The sequence below is a fragment of the Phaethon aethereus genome (genome assembly GCF_964289735.1).
Source record: "Phaethon aethereus genome assembly, chromosome: 3".
NCBI lineage: Eukaryota > Metazoa > Chordata > Aves > Phaethontiformes > Phaethontidae > Phaethon > Phaethon aethereus.
This window is the reverse complement of record NC_138576.1, coordinates 42,039,528-42,056,320: the sequence shown is the minus strand read 5'-3', so window position 1 is coordinate 42,056,320 and position 16,793 is coordinate 42,039,528. Positions and strand designations below refer to the sequence as shown.

Genomic DNA, 16,793 nt, shown 5'->3' with positions numbered 1-16,793 from the left:
GTCTCTCTTCCCTGTGACATGTCCTGTATTTTGATTAAGAACATAGAGTTCAGAGATGCCTGAAAGATTATTTCTCTTACTTTTTTGTCTTTTTCCTGTAGGTTTGCATGTCGACTTTTTTTTATTTTTTGAATTCTGAAGAGAAGAGATTAGCTAGAGCAACAGCAGAGTGACATACTTGGCTTCTGAAGGGTTGGGGGGGGGAGACAAAGTCCTTGTTTCCAGCTTGTTTGATTAAAGTCTACAGCATGCTTCTATACAGACTCATCTGAGGTTTTTTGTGATTTAAAAATGTTGGTGCTTTCATAAAGAGTAATGATCTTTTTCAAATACCATTAGTGTAAAAAAAAAAAAATTGCCTGTACCATGCTGGTGGGCATGAATTTTGCATGTTTATTAGTATTCAGAAAACACTTGCTAATGGGGTCCTGTGCAAGGCATGTTTCTTAACAAGCCCCTAAGCATTCTGATGATATTTCTTGTATGGTCCTTTAACTGAAGAAGATTCTACTCCTGTTGCAGCATTTTCTTATGACTGGACATACAGTTATTGGTGCTTAGCATGTATGTGCAAGCTGTTTGCAAAAAAACTAGATCATTGTTGTCTGTTAGTAAACCTGGAATAAAGACATTGGAGTAATGGAGACGGAACACCATTAGTAGTGAGTGGCTGAATCTTGGCAGAATCTTAACTAAGTATAGGAAGTAGACACAAATACAAATATCTTTGTAGTGTAATTCTAGTTGTTCCTGTGAACTAGCAAATTTATATGTTTTTAATCTAACAATTTAAAAGCAACAATACAATAAAAGACTCAGAATTGGTCCTTTGTTCTGAAGAGGAAATGCACTTGAATCTGTTTGAATCTCCTGCTTTTATGCAGCCTCTCTTTATTTTCAAACCTCTGTGGGAAAAGCCTTAAAACTTAACAGCCATGTTGTCTTTTTTTTTTTTTCTTCTTCATTCAGGTAGTTATTTGTATCAAGTTTGTTCATCTCTGTCAGATTTTTTTAACAGAATACTCAGATATCACCTCGTGGGTAAAAATGTCCACGGTAAAGGAATTTTGGCAAGGTGGTAGTTAATGCTAAGCATTGTATCAAGATAAATGCAATTTGCTGTATCATTCATTAGAGTAAGGCACTGTTATTTGCTGATGAGGAAATAAGATTTTCTTGATGGAAAAATCCATCCATATTAATTCCTTAAGCATGATATAGGAGTGCTGCTGATGTATTGTGAATACTGAGGTGTATTTTATAGTTAGTTTAAAGAAAGGTCATCCAGACTGAAAGCAGCTCTCCAGCTAGTGATCAGAAACCTTACTTGATCTCTTCTTCACAACTCATTTTTCCCCAAAGACTGCTATGTTTCTGGAACTTGCAAAGTATTTTTTCTTTCACCTAGGTTTCTGTGCTTGAAATCTGTGCTGCCTCTTGGCTTTCATTGCCATCTATTCTAGAATAGTGTAGAGTTCTTCTAATATCATCAGAGCCAAATTTGAGCTTCTGAATAACTCAGATTCTTAACCTACCATTTCTGAGATCTGATGACCAACCATCTGATAGTCTCACTCTGGAAAATGTTTTGTTTTCTACTTTTACCAAAGACCAGAACAGAGAACCAAACTTACTGGTTCTTAGGAAGTGTTTCTGTCTATTCTGGGAAATTTGCCTCATAAAATTCCCAGGCTCCTTCCCATACTGTACAGATGAGACAAAATAACACCTTTTATATTTAAATTCTTTTTTCTGTTTTAGCTATATGTTTTTCTTATGCCAGTGGCAGGCTATTTTCTTATCTGAAAAAAATTCTTACAGCGTGTAATATGTGCTTTTGTTCCAGCTATAAGATATGTGCTTGTCAAGAAGCCTAACAGGAGCGTGTACTTTTTTGTGATTTCTCCTCTCTTTTATTTAGCAAGATTTCTAAGTGTTGATCTATGGAGCATTACTGTTCCACGCAGCCACGATAAATTGAAGACAGAATTACGTCCAGTGTTTTCTGTTAAACATTTTCATAGGATCTATGAAAATTGCAACAATAAAACCCTTGTGCTGTGCTCGCTGTTGTATATTTTCGAGTGCTTTCCAGTTGGCTAGTTAAGGTGCATGTCTGTTAGTTTCGGTTTCTAATTTTTTTGTGACCCTAGTCTCCAGTTTATTAAAGCACTTAGGGTTAAGTGTTAGCTACATAGTAAAAGACTTCTGAATTACAGTTTTTTATGAGAAACTTCTGGAAAGAGAAGTAATTTAAAAAGATTAGGATGCTTTTTCCCAGTGTGGTGGCAAAACCTCTAATGAAAGGAAAGATATTTCTTAGGGGGAAAAATGTAGCCATATTTGAATTGCAGCACTTGTGTTTTTCTTCATTAGGTTTGTTCTTCTTTTTCTTTGGTCTTTTTTGTCTTCAGTCAGTCCTTAAGTACTTACCTATGTGTCACCCATTCCTTTTCTGTAGCAATAATAAAAGTTTTACTTAGGTGACCAGCAGAGCGCTATTAGCTACAATAAGGAGACAAAGCATTGCAAGCTGCAGTTACTTCTGAGAGCATACGTAGTGCCTACGTAATTATGCAGAGTCTTGTGCAAGAGCCTGTTGCCAGGCTGATCTAAGAATGTTGTTTCAAACATAATGAATGTTTTTGAAATTACCGGTTTGAAATTTGTTTTAATTGTCAGTCCCAATAAACCTTACATTTGGTAGGGCACAACATGACTAAAACATGTAAGTTAAGCATCCAGAGTAATTTTCAATTTTTATTTGACAGTATTGAAGCTGCTGTGGCTACTTTTGCTCAGGCTAGACCACCAGGTATTTATAAAGGTGACTATTTGAAGGAATTATTTCGTCGTTATGGAGATGAAGATGATGCACCATCACCACCTGAGTTACCAGAGTGGTGCTTTGATGAAGATGAAGAAGAGGATGATGACAATGGTAAAACAGGAGGCCAAGAATCAGAACCTGGATCATCAAGCTCTTCCTTTGGCAAGCGGAGAAAAGAACGCCTAAAACTGGTATTTTTGATTAAGAACTTAATATTCTAATTGCTAAACTTAATTACATAGTCATCAGTTACTACATAATGCATGCTATACAAGTGTCAGTGCTTGTGCATATGAGGACTGGTAGTTTTGTCTCTAACCAGGAAAAACAGGCAGATTTGTTGCAAGCTTTCTTATGTTTCCTATATGAACCTTGAATTTTGACATTCAACACCTCAGTTATTCCAGTTGTAAAGATGACTTAAAATTTTTCTAATGTAACTATTTTTTTTTATGTTTGAGTTGAAATAGTGAAGTGTTTTTTAATTATTCACTCTGTCTTTAGAGGTGAAATGTTATGGGTGTGTGTAAACAGTTTTTACTTATTTTTGTAGCTGTGTGGATGAAATTCAGAATTTTTTTAATTCAGTGCACATTTTGGTAACTATTCATACTTTTGGAAATTTTGATGGATTGAGAATTGGATTATCAAAAAAGCAGTATGAGCTTAAAAACCCCAAGGCAGCTTTGGCATTATATTTTGTTCAAAGCTGTTTTAACTGTATAATGATAAGAAGTACAGCTGATCACATATTGTGATTACTTTGACATGCCTCTGCATAATTCTGATGAAACAAGTTATTGTAGTTACCGTAGTATAGAACTAATATTCAAGTATAAAGAATATACTTGTATCATCTGAAGACTAATAGCTCAGTTCTCTCCAAATTCCCGACTCTGTTTTTTTATTTGCAGATAAAGTAAGGGAGAATGTTGCTGAGTGCAAAAATAGATTCAGTTCTTTTTGCATAATACTGAATTATTTTACTTGTGTGCTGAGGTGTGTTTGTTTGCAAACACCTGGATATCCTCATATGAATATGCTGCAAAAATGCATTTTGTTGTTACCGCAGCTGCTCAACATGGTTTACAGATGGAGTATGGAAGAAATTAGCCTGAAAGGAATTCAAAAGCTAGTCCAAAGAAGCAAGATGAACTTTGAAAACTTTCAAGTAGTCCATCAGGTGGAATAAAAAATTGCCCACACTGTAAAAATCCGTAGCAAAAATGTATTCAGGTATATGGCCACTACCTCCGTTAGCCTTGCAGTAAAACATTGATATCTAAAAAAATTTATTTGGGCTGGAACCTCAAAACTGTTTTTTTGACTTGCCTTTTGAGGCATTAGCAAATGAGGCATGATGGTGAGGTCCAATGACAGCCTCTTTTCCACAAGTATAAAACTAAACTGGTCTGTTTAACAGGAATCATAATACTGGCTTCCCAGGCTTTTTCTTATCTGCCACCATAGTTTTTTTGAAAGCTGGAAGCTAAATTATACGAATAAGCATATTAATAACTAAAAGTTAATTATAAGTTAGAGAATTTATGAAAGAAAGAATTATCTAGTTAATATGCATATTCGTATAATTCAGTTTTGCAGCTCTGGAGGAACATTCTTTGACGTGAAGAGGAGGAACGGGGAGAATTCTTTACCATGGTTCTTGGCTGGCAGATTGGACTGCTTCTTAACTCAGTAGAGATGGATACAGTCTATTTGTGATTCCTTGTAAATATGCGATCTACAGGGGGAATGATTATCAGGTAAATACCTCTTGCTCAGCTTTTTTATTTTACTATCTAAAGGGCTAAATTTTCAGCATTATGTTGATTTCCTGCAGCAGATGTTTTCAGCCTTCTAATTTGACCCTTTTGGTAAACACCTGAGGGTCGCAATGTCAAACTAGAGGTGACTCTGGTGATAGTGGTGTTCTGAAATGTTTTAATTTTGACCTAAATCTTTGTGGGGACAGAAGAAAAGTTTACGGGTAGAGGAGGAGACACCTCCCAGGCATCTTGCTAGGATAATGAATAGTCAGAAGCAGCTGCCCGGCTAGCCTGCGAAGTGACGTTAGCATGCTGTCCATTTCAGAAATTCCATCTTGGATGTGAGAAACTTTACTGCAACATATTCCACTAAAACTTTGTATTTTGATATCAAAAAGTCTTGACAGCCTTTCTTTTCTACACTGTAGAAACTATGGGAACTGTTGGAACATAATGCCATTACATTTTCCTTTGTCATCACCCGAATATAGTTGACAGGTAACAGGAGATCTGTTTGCTGTAGTCTCAGATGCAAATCCAAATACGTTTTGACTTTGTCAGTGCATGCCATAATGATTGTAGCATCAAAGCAACATTATTAACTGACATTTAGAATCTCACTTCAAGAAAAAAAATCTTCAGAAAAAAAGTATTTTGATTTTGAAAATAGGACAGAAAGTTATAATTCTGAGACAGAACCTTCCAACTTTTCATGGGTCAACTGGATCTTTTACTGTTTATCAAGGAATGCCATCTGTTCTAGTTCCATATAAGCTGCGTATTTCACAGGCATTACAGGGTGTACTATGTAATGCTTCTAAAAAGGATGGTTACATCTCAAACAGTCTGGAAGAGATGGTAGCTGTTAATGATTTTGTTCATGATTTTGGATGCAGGTGTCTTGTAGGGACAGAGGGAACCATTAAACCTCATGGTTAGCAAGGATAATGTTTATTATTTAACTGTCAAAGTACATTGATTCTAAATATTAGTGTCTTTGTTTTTTTTTCCTGCTTAGCCTACTTTTTTCCCCAGTTTAACCCCTGTACTTACTGTTCCCCCCCAGGAGTGTCTTGATGGATATGGGGAAAAGATTATTTTCTTATTTTGCAGCAGCATTTTATGTACTTGAATATGGGTGTAATTTCATTTTAGCTTTCTCTTTCTCCACGTTAAATGCCAATTTGATCACTTTTTCCTTATAGTCAATATTTTTTATACTTCTGACCATTCTTGTCATTTTTTGTGTTCTGTTATATTGACTGATGTTTTTCTGAGACTCTGGTGTCTATAGTTGAACACGAGCCTCTAGTTGAGGCCATCCTAGTGCTTAATAGGGAGGAATTAATTTCACATGTCTTAAGGCTAATACTTCTATTTATATATCTCAGTATAATTGCCTTTTACAAGACAGAATAATACTAATTCAGCTTTTGGTCTCTTGCTGCCTCTGTATCTTTTTCTCTAATTATCTACCAGTTTGTGTTTGTATAATTGCTTATTCCTTATTAAGTGTAAAACTTTGTTTATACTGACTTACATAGTGTTTTTTCCAGTCCATTCTTAAAATTAAGGATAACACTGAATTCTTAAGCTACCCTCACAGTCTGTATCTCTGTTACTAAATTTCCAGATGTCACAAAATGAAGAATATACTAATAAGAAAGTTAGGGAAAATAAATTAGTTCTCTTACACCTAAACCAGCCCCTGCAGATCCTCCTCAATATTCTTCCATTTCCTTAGTGAAACATTAACTCCTCTGAACCAGATTTTGAAACAGGCTGCACTTCTGTTTTAGAGAATTTACACCTACCCCATGTTGTCTGAGTTCCTCTATGAGAACAAGACAAGCAAAAAAAAGACAAGCCAAGAAAAAAGCCAGAATCTGTTGAACACCGTTGTTACTGAGTGACAGTATGATTTTGTTGTATCTTTTTTGCTTGTACGTGCCTAGAGGCAGTTCTTGTGATTTGGTCCTGTACGTCTAGGTATTAAGCTGATCAATGTAACTCCCTGTCTCTCCCTTCTTCTCTTTTAGAAGATGAGGACTCTCTCTCTCTTTTCCTGACATGCTTTGGAATGTTTCTTGTCCTCTGGAAGGCAGTCTCTGAGCATATTGGCACTCGGTCAAGTCTGAGTAGCTGAAGATGGCTATCAGCCAGGCCTGGTGATAGCCACTTAGGGTCAGGGAGGTGTGTGTTTGGGGCTGTCCCTACTCACCCACTCCTCCAGATGGTGTTTAGGATCTGAACCACCACAACATTGCCACTTCTCCTTCAGCTGAAGTGATGGGCAGAGGGATGTGGTGGCAAGCGGTGAGCGCTTGATTAGTACAGATGTTGTGAAGGTTGTGCAGAGTGTAGATATCAAGTGCACGTAGTTACTTTGAATCCATTAGGACTTATAACTCTTGGCTTAATATCAGTGCTGAGGACCTGAGGTGCTCTTGCTGAGCTGAGTGCTGTGGCATCTCTGCACTGGGTTCTCGTGTCCTGTTTCCACAGGGGGTTGTTAGCTCAACAGTGGTGCAGAAAGTGCATGGATCTGGCTCAGTTTTGGCACCTTATCCAAGGAAATGTTCTCATGAAACCTGGAGCACTTAGCCAAGCATGGATGCCCAAGTGACTCACCTTGTTTTCATAGTGCTGTGTCTTAGCTAGTGAATATACTTGAGCCAGATAATCTGCAAGACACACTTTCAAATGGCAGTCACCAATTTCATATTCATGACTTTTTCTTTTCTGGAAAATCTTTCCTGTCACCTGCCTTTTGCTTTAATCTTACCAGTTGTACTGCCGTCGCACTCTGTCATTATTCTGAGGAGCAAGGCATGACCATCTTCCTTTATTTTGTGGTGCTCTTAGCCACTTAGAATTCAGACAACATGCTGGCCAGGCATGTGTAGCTGTCTGCCTCCCTCACTCAGTCACTGTGTGCTGTTGCACCTGCTGGTGCCCACATAAATATAACATAAATAATATGGGATAAGTGATGCGCTGAAAGTCTGTGGAGCTTAAGGTAATTAAGGTTATGAATGACCGTATTTCTTTAGGATGTACTGTTCTCAGAATACGATTTGGTGAGGCCACTGAGCCAATCTTAACTAAATGTAGGCTGTACTGAAAACTGCGGTCCTGCTTTGCCTGCACTCCTTGTGTTCCTTCTGCTTCCCTTGTGCTGGCACTGGTGCTGACTCATCCTATGGTGAGCTAGTTTAGGATACTAATTTGGCAGAAAATTACTGATTTATGAGGTTATTTTTGCCAGCTTGGTTCCTAGACTTGCTCAAGAGTAGAACAGAGAACCATGGCGTGTGGAAAAGGAAGGGAGCAAAAAGGCTCCTTTCATTAGTAGTATGCTGCTAGATTTGTTAAGTCAAGTTTCAAGCATTTTAGAGAAGCGGTAAGAAATACTCGGGTCTTCATTTGCAGGATTCACAACTTTGATCTTAGTCTCCATTGAGAATTTGTTTGAGATGCCTTTGAAATAAGTCTGGTCAATTTGGGATCTCTATAGAAATCTTTAATTATGTAGCTTTGTAGGCCTGATGCCTTTAATGTGTTCTGTTGTGCAGAATTTGTTTTTATTCCACTGGGCATCAAACTTTTCTTGGAATATACAAGTTATTTTAGAGTTTTATTTTCAGTATTATTTTATTGATCTCTACTTAGGTTTTTCTGTGGCATTGAGGATAGCACCTCCACTTTAGTAGCCTGGTTTAGATTGAGAATAAAATTATACAAGTATATTTTTACACAAATGCTTTGTTACAAACCAGCTGTTTATGTTTTCTCTTTTGTTAAGAAGTTTGTCTCAGATCAACTGAGAAGTCTTTAAGTTTGCTGCTGCATAAGTGCATTCATTCTTTCAGTTCTTTTCCCTACGATGTGAGCTTAAGTTTTGAGCCATATAATGTGGTATATCACTTGGGTAGAGGTGAAATCCATGCAGTTGAACAGGAATTACCATCTAGGTCTGAGAAAATTAACATATTTAATTGAAAACATGCATCTCAAAGATTTGGAGGGAGAAAAGTAGGACTTAATGTTGTCATCTGCTGAGATTTTTGCTTTAAACCCACCCCACCAAACCCCTCATGTCTAAAGATGTTTTCCAGTGAGTTTAGTTCACTAATTACAAAGCTACTTATGTTTATCTCACGTTAGATCTCTACTGTTCGGGAGCAGCTCTTACTTTCCGTGAATCAAGGAAAGCACAGAATTATTGATCTAGAAATACTATTTATGTATTAAAAAAATTATTTAACATTTCATAGGTCAATTTTGTCCTTAGTTTCCAGTTTACTTATTTTGAGGCCATACTTTTTGACACACTTAAAAGTGGTGTGTCAAAGGCTTCTGCCAGAAAGAGTTTTGTGACCTTTAATGAACAGTGATTTGCTTGAGGCTTACAATACTGTTTAGGTTCAGATTCTCATCCACAAATAAATGTCTTGCACTACCTTGTTATTATATAATAATTTGTGTACTGAGGATGATTAATTTGATCCCTACAAATTCCATATGTGACCAATTTACTATTACATACTTGATAATAGTGTACTTTTTAAATAAAAACTTTTTAGTTACAGATGAAAAATACTGAGTCAGACTGATGCTGTAGCTTGACGTGGGAACTTTCTTGACAGTGCTGGCTAAACAGTGCCTATCCCTCACCATTTACCTCCTATTAATTTTTTTCCAAATTATTATTTTATTTTTCTCCCCATAAATAACTCAGTTCCTGGGTTCATAGTACGGCTCACCAGTGATTTTACTGGCAAATCTCAGCCGATTTATCTTGGTATTTGGGGGTAAATATTTAAGGAATATCTAAGCTAGTATTGCTCGTAAGGGTCAAGTTGTAAAAACAGACTTAATCTTGTATTAACATGTTCTGATCTGCTTTTATGAAGGCTTAAATACTAATTATATTTCATTTTTCTTTAGGGTGCAATTTTCTTGGAAGGAATAACAGTTAAATGTGTGACCCAAGTGACAACACAACCAAAGTTAGGAGGAATACAGCAAAAATGTCAGCAGTTCTGTGGATGGGAAGGGTATGAGAACATTTAGAATTTGTTTATTTATACTGTCTAGAAATAAGGTTTATGTTTCTAGTTTTGCAGAGGGAAACAGCTCATTGTAAAAATTAAAAGGTGACTATTTTTGATGAATTGTTTTAAAAAAAAAAGCAAGCTTCAAAAACACTCGACAGTGAAACAGATGAGGAGCTTGCATTGCACTACGAAACAGAATGATCAACTGTTGATATTAAGAAACAAGACTCTAGAATTGCTTTTCCATTTAAGTAACAAAATGCTTTCAGTTGAATTGTTGCTGTGCAAATTCCAGATACAGTCTAGTCCAGGTGTTTGTGTAAAATTTAGTGCTTGCTCAAACTTACTTATACAACTACTGTTACACTTCCGCATTGAGGTAAAATACTTGTTTGTATAGCCAACATGGATTTGTGTCCAATGTCAATGAGAACATTGATTTTAATGTCTCAGATTCTAAACTCCTCCTTTCCAAAGCTGATGATCCAGGGAGTTGCTCACAGTGCTTCCTAACTTGCTAATGCAAGTTCTTCTAGTGCTTGTAATTTTGAATTCAGATATTTCTTCCTCCAAAGTTAAAACTTTGAAGTTCCACATAATTTAGTGTTTTGTCAAAAGCAAATACCCTTCTTCTTATCAGATGGGCGTTTCATTCTTCTTGCAAAATACCTTATTGGAGAAGATGTTCTAACTCAAAGTTAATCTTGCAGCAAGTCTGGTACAAGGTGTGACTGCAGTCTAATATAAAAAAATGCATTGCCTTGTGTGACTGTTTATTGCAGAATATTAATAAACTTTTTTTTTTTTTTTTAGGTCTGGATTCCCTGGAGCACAGCCTGTTTCCATGGACAAGCAAAATATTAAATTTTTGGAGCAGAAGCCATACAAAGTTAGCTGGAAAGCAGACGGCACTCGGTAAGTTCGTTTTAAATGAAAAGGAAACACCCAGTAAATTGTGTAGACCGTTTGTATTTTCTTAAGAAAGTGAATTCAGTTGTACAAAGGACAAAGCATATTCTAACAACAAAACTGACTCCAGCGATTTCTTTTTTTGCTGTCTTGATACTCAACATTTGCTGAAGTTCCTGGCCAAGTTTCTTTTTAGCAGCTGTTCTGCAGACTGCCTGTTAAGTGTATGTACTTTTATTCTTCTCCATAAACCTTGCCTGTCTGTCAGTCAAGACTTGCCACCAAGGTCATAGAATAATATTAAATAACAGTTAGACTTTATTAAGCTAAAGAATTTGTTTATAAAAGCTAAATTAATACTTCTAGTTGATCCTTCAGAAGCTGGCTAGTGTTAGAAATTTCACAGTTGTTTTTTTATTCATACTGTGATCCTTTGTTCAAACTTGTAGTTCTGGTCAGCCAAAGAGTTTAACCTTCCCTCACCATTTCTTTTACATTCATTGTAGGGGTGACTTTTTTTATAACAGGCTGCAACCTGATTGGATTGATGTGTTGAACCTCTTCAGTGTTGTTATTTCTTGTTTGAAATGCATCCTTGTATTTAATTTCTCCAGTATTCTCATGTTAGCATTTCAAAGTAGGAGAAACGCCCTACATCATCAAATACAGAATGGCAGAATACTTTTTTTTGTGATTTTAACTGGTTATAGATAGGTCTCAACTGGATGAAACTCGGTTGTCTAAACATGTGCATCTGGTGCCATTGGATATCCTTTCATTGCTTTGTCTCATGAAAAGGCCATGTTACACAGAGTCTTTTGCCTCTACACCCAGCAGCTTAGATGACATACAGAAAATATTTGCTATTCACATTGAAATAAAACCCCAAATATTAGGTGCCCTGTTTCCTTGTACTCTTGCAAAGAGGTGTGGCTCTTCATACAAACAAATCTTTCTTGACTAAAATTCCAAACCTCCAAAATTTTTGTAAGACTGAATATTTTCAATAGGTTGTGAACATTTGTGAAATTATAACCATTTTCTTGAAGTTTTGAAATCATCATCAGTGGGGTTTGATACTCTAACCTTCTGTTTTTCTTCAGTATTCCTGGTTTCAAAACTAAAACCAGGAATCACAGATATTGATGGAAATGGTTTTAACCTGTGCTACTCATAGCATTCATGTCACAATCTTCCTTTTTGTTGTGGGCGCTCTCTTAAGGTAATTAATAATACAATTTCTTACATCATAGTCAATAGTGTCTCAGTAACAGGAAGAATTTGTGTGACATTCATTTCAGTAGCTTGATTTTTATTTCTAAAAGATGTTCTTTACATACAGAAGTATTTAAACAGTTGTAATCTGTTCTAAGTCAGACGACTTTAGTTTTTATTCACTTAGAACAAATGAATAGATTTTTAACATGCTTTTACTTGATCAGAAAAAGTGCACTTACAAAGAATGTACACAGGGTAAGAGGAGTTACAGTCATTTGTGCATGGTGCTTTAGACAAGCAAAAGAGTTTGGTGTTTGCATATGTATTAGTTGGAAGGCATTGTCCTGGCTTCAGCCAGGGTAGAGTTGATTTTCTTCACAGAAGCTAGTGTGAAGCTGTGTTTTGGATTTGGGAAGAGAAAACGTTGATAACGTGCTGATGTTTTGAGTTGTTGCCAAGTAGTCAAGGACAGTCCAGCTTCTCGTCCTGGCTTGCTAGCAAGAAGGCTGGGGGTGCATGGGAAGCTGGGAGGGGACACAGCCAGGACAGCTGACCCAGGCTGGCCAAAGGGGTATTCCATACCATATAATGTCATGCCCAGTACATAAACTGGAGTTGTCCGGGGGGCGGGAATTGCTGCTCCGGGACGGGCTATCGATTGCCGGGTGGTGAGCAATCGCTGCATTCTGCATCACTTGTCCTTGTACATTCCTTTGTCGATATTATTGCTGTCACTGTTGTTTTCTTCTCTCTTGCTGTCCTATTAAACTGTTTTTATCTCAACCCATGAGTTTTTTTCACGATTCTCTCCCCCATCCCACTGGGGGAGGGGGGTGTCAGCAAGTGGCTGCGTGGTGCTTAGTTGCCGGCTGGGGCCAAACCATGACAGCATCAATTGTGTGGATTAAATGTATACTTTCAAAAACAGGGGGTAAGAGTTTTTGTTTTCAGACTGGTGAAGTTAAAATATTGGTTTTGTGTATAGATATGAGCAAAAGAAGTTTTGTTGCCACAGTGCAGTGGAAAGCATTCTCCCTTCAGTGTGCTGAGACAACAAAGTAAAATTTTGATGCTAAATAAACAAGCAGTGTAGGCTGTCTTCGGGAAGTTCTTCCTATGTTTTTTATTTTGTTAGGTTTGTTATATTTAGTAATAGAATGGAGTATCCCAGATAATGAAAAGCATGGAAAATATGGTGAATTGGGTGTCTTATGAGAATTACCAAGTGTCTCCACATGGAGTCAGTCAGGATTCAGCACAATTCAGCCAGAACTAAGCTGTCTCCTATAAAAAACCAAAACCCTTCAGGTGTCTCTCATCCATGGAGTTTGTACTTCAAGGGTTTATTAGCTTGGGTAGAGCATGGTGTGAAAATACAAAGCAAGCTTGCACTCAGTATGGCATCCGAGCATTAAGAAATGGCAGGGAATATTTGGCTTATTAACATTGGCTGGCTGTATGCACAAGCACTTGGGTAATGCGAGGCAGGGATTCTCAGGGTGCAAGGTTACAGAACCATGGTGCTCGGAGATCCAGGCTTATTCTCAGAGCAGTACAGTACATTCAAAAGCTGCTGAGCCTGAAAAGGTAAACTCAGCCAACTTAAACTGACCATGCAAAGAGCCAGATGGGAGTATTTGCATTTATTATGCTTTTAATCCACATTCCAGATATACTGCCCATGGACTTGACTTGTATAATTATGAAAATATGTTTACAAAGTATTAATGTCCTGTGCAGCTCAGATTTTGGTAATCCTTGCCTTTTTTCACAGCTTAGTCCTTCAGGAAGCCTTTGTTTTAGGGGTTGGTTTACACTAGTATTTTAGTACGTATTAAAGACAGTTTATGGAAATGTTTTTGTATAATTTAAGCCTATTGCTTCAAGAAATAGTAATAGCAGAAAATAATTCTGTTTTTAAAATAACTTCTTTACAGAAGGCCATTTGATATTAAAGGAAAAAATCACTTCATCCGCAGTGTCTCTGGTGTGTATTGCCACTGAAGAATAATCTGTTCAAAACTGTGGGTCATTAGCTAATACAGATTGATATGTCTTAGAACAAATACTAAGATGCTGTAAAATTACAATTAATGCTATTCCATAGGGTTGTAAGCTGTTTTGCCATATTGCTTTTTTTGGTTGTGCTTTCAATATGAGTCTTTCTTTGTTGTATCTTATATTATTCATTTGGAAAATTGAAGTCTTATGGAATATTCTTCTTACGCAAATGTACAGGATGGGTACATTCTGAATACTAGAATAATTCTATAGAAAGTAGTAGTGTACCTGGAAGAGTGCCTTTTGTGAAAGAAATTGAAGTGCCTATGTAATTTCTGGTAGGAATTTTCAGTATTTTGGACATTCTGTCCTGTGTTTTTAGAGTTCTAGAATGGTGACAGAACAGAATGGATTAAGAATAAAACTGAGGGGACTAAATAGTTCTTTTAAATTTTATCAAAACATAATAACTTGCAGTTGCTGATGGAGATACACAGACTGATAGGTATATCCAGAGAAAAAAATCATGCTGCAAAGATCCAGTGTTAATGAAATTCAGCTGAAGGAATGTTGTGAAAAAGAGACTAAAGATGAAAACCTGAGCTGCTATTTGGACATTTAGACACTGTGCATGGTAGCTACCCTAATCAGCAATGAAAAATTACTATGGCAGTTTTTACATTGGACATGCTTCTATAATTATTTTGTTGTTCTCCAATGATCTGGACTCCATATGCAATTAAACAGATTTTCATTATTTATTCTGAATGCTTGTGTTGACAGGCGTGACCTTCCTGAATTTGCTATTAAGACATCAGTTAGTGGAGATCCATTTATGGATTCCCTGCTTACTTTATCTAGAGATGAAACCCCTGTCATCAAATATCTCTGAAGCTGTTCTGTTAAATGTGGTTTAGATGCAGCAGCCTAGGGTTTGCCCATTACAATATTATTTGGCTTGCATACAGGGTTTTTTGGTCTTGTTCTCTCTCTTTTTTAAAAAAGGACTGCTGTTTCATTGATCTGATTGGACTTGCAGAAGAGCAGACGTTTCACTCATAACTTAATATTATACTTTCTCATGTAAATAAGACACTCTCATCTCGGGTAATAGCAATATTTTCTCAACCTAGCCAAACTTCTTAAATTTCACCAGTGTTAAACACCTGCATTTTTTTCCTGCAGCAGTAGTTTTCTCTAGAGGTTTCATGGCTGAAGCCTTTATTTGTAGATTGTCTTAACTGATGGGTAGTGTCAGTAATTTCATTGAGGACTTTTACTTTTCTAGGCATTTCCTATTCCTAGATTTCAACTGAACCTGAACTTTCACCATCCTGGTTTGAGAGATGGGTTGTTATTGATGGTGGTTGTTTTGTTTTGTTTCTTTGTTAGTGGTTGAACAGTGCATGTTTTCTTGCTTTCTTAGTATTAATATATTTTTCTACCTATAATTTAAAAAAAAAAGAAAGTATTTCCCTAAATGAAGGAGCATTTTTTATCATCTTGAGTTGACTAGATAACGTGACATTCATTAGTTAAATTATTTGACAGTGATTCTATAATGTATTTTGGGGAAATTTACTGGTGTGGTATCTTACACACTTTTGTAAATGAGTGGATTCGGAGTATGGTTTGGGTCACAACTCATCCTCCTCCATTGGAGCCCTAAGTTCAAAATCCTTTGACTTACCGTTGCTTAGTCTGTCCTGATTCACAGAGTTTATACCTACACGGTGGTCTTGCTTCTTCTGTGCCTGGTTTCCAGAGTCCTTTGTTCCATGAGCAGCAGGGAAGGCAGACCTCCTTGTTCTCACCTCAGCTTTCTTTCTGGAACATATTTGCTACAAAGGGAAATGCAGTGTGAGCAAATACTTCTCTCCTCCTGTTTATAAATGCCTATGTGTAAAGATGTGTACATTTGCATCTCAGGTTTAGACAAGTAAACTTTAAATTAACAAAGCTTTGAAGCTCTCTTATCATTGCCTCTCCTTGGAAAAATATTTCCTTTGTGCCAGCTATTTGCACACATGTAAATATTATATGCAACTCACTCGGTTTTGGGGAAGAACACCTCTAAAATTATATTTCTTTAAATTATTACTCTCAAAAAATAAATCACTTAAGTCTTCCGCTGTTCTGACTGGTTTGGTGTCACTTCTATCCTGTATATTTATTGGAACAGTTGTCAAACCTCTGGTGTCTTTAAAATAATTTTAATGCTAATCTATTCATAAGGCACAGAAATCCAAGGGGCAAATTTCCCACTACTGAAATCATGCCTTTTGGCTTTGCTGAGATGAAATATACGTATGTTAACAGTAGCTACAAGTTATGCATGGGTTTAGAAATGTATCCAATTTTGTAGTGCTGGGTTTCCGAAGTAGTAGTTGCTATCTGAATCAGATAATTGTAACAGTATGTTCAAGGCATACTATAGGACTCTGTATTACCAACTTTGTACTGTAAAATGATTAATCCAGGTGGTTAGCGGCTTGCTGTATCCCTTGATATGTATCTCATTAATACTCTTTGTAGCAGATGTTTGTTCTAATGAGTGGAGCTGAATGTTCAGCGAGGAGTGGGGTTGGTAACGTAATGAGACACCAGTTTTGAAAGAAAGACTGTTACCACTAAGAATCATAAATGCTCTAAAATGTCTGTGGAATAATTCAAATTAATACAATCACACAGGACTACGTTTTATAATGATAAAGTGTGACCTAAACCAAATGCAAGCTATTAAGGGGCGTAAGTGATTTTCCTACATTTGTATGAGTACCTTTTTATTCTTCACATCTGTACGCATGCGATTTTATTAAATAATAGTAAATATGATCATAATACTATGGCTGTTCAATTATGGTAAAGCAGCTATTTCAAAAAATGCAGAACAGGTAGTTCTCGCCGAAGGCTATTATATTGGAAAAATGTTCAGGCAAATTTGATGGCTTGCAGATACCTAAATGAGAACACATGGATGCAGAATGTAAAGCAGCTCTTTGAGAATTG

At 36.7% G+C, this 16,793-nt stretch overlaps 1 protein-coding gene across 3 annotated transcripts in view; it reads left to right on the top strand.

Moving 5' to 3' along the window:
- The window catches only part of RNGTT (RNA guanylyltransferase and 5'-phosphatase), a gene marked incomplete at both ends in the record, with an annotated part of 180,813 nt that overhangs the window by 15,721 nt on the left and 148,299 nt on the right, over positions 1-16,793 (top strand). For all 3 annotated transcript variants that reach the window (XM_081998035.1, XM_081998034.1, XM_081998036.1), the window contains 3 exons: positions 2,772-3,021; positions 9,547-9,656; positions 10,470-10,571. In XM_081998035.1, coding sequence (XP_081854161.1) covers positions 2,772-3,021; positions 9,547-9,656; positions 10,470-10,571 — 462 coding nt within the window. The remainder of the gene's footprint in view (positions 1-2,771; positions 3,022-9,546; positions 9,657-10,469; positions 10,572-16,793) is intronic.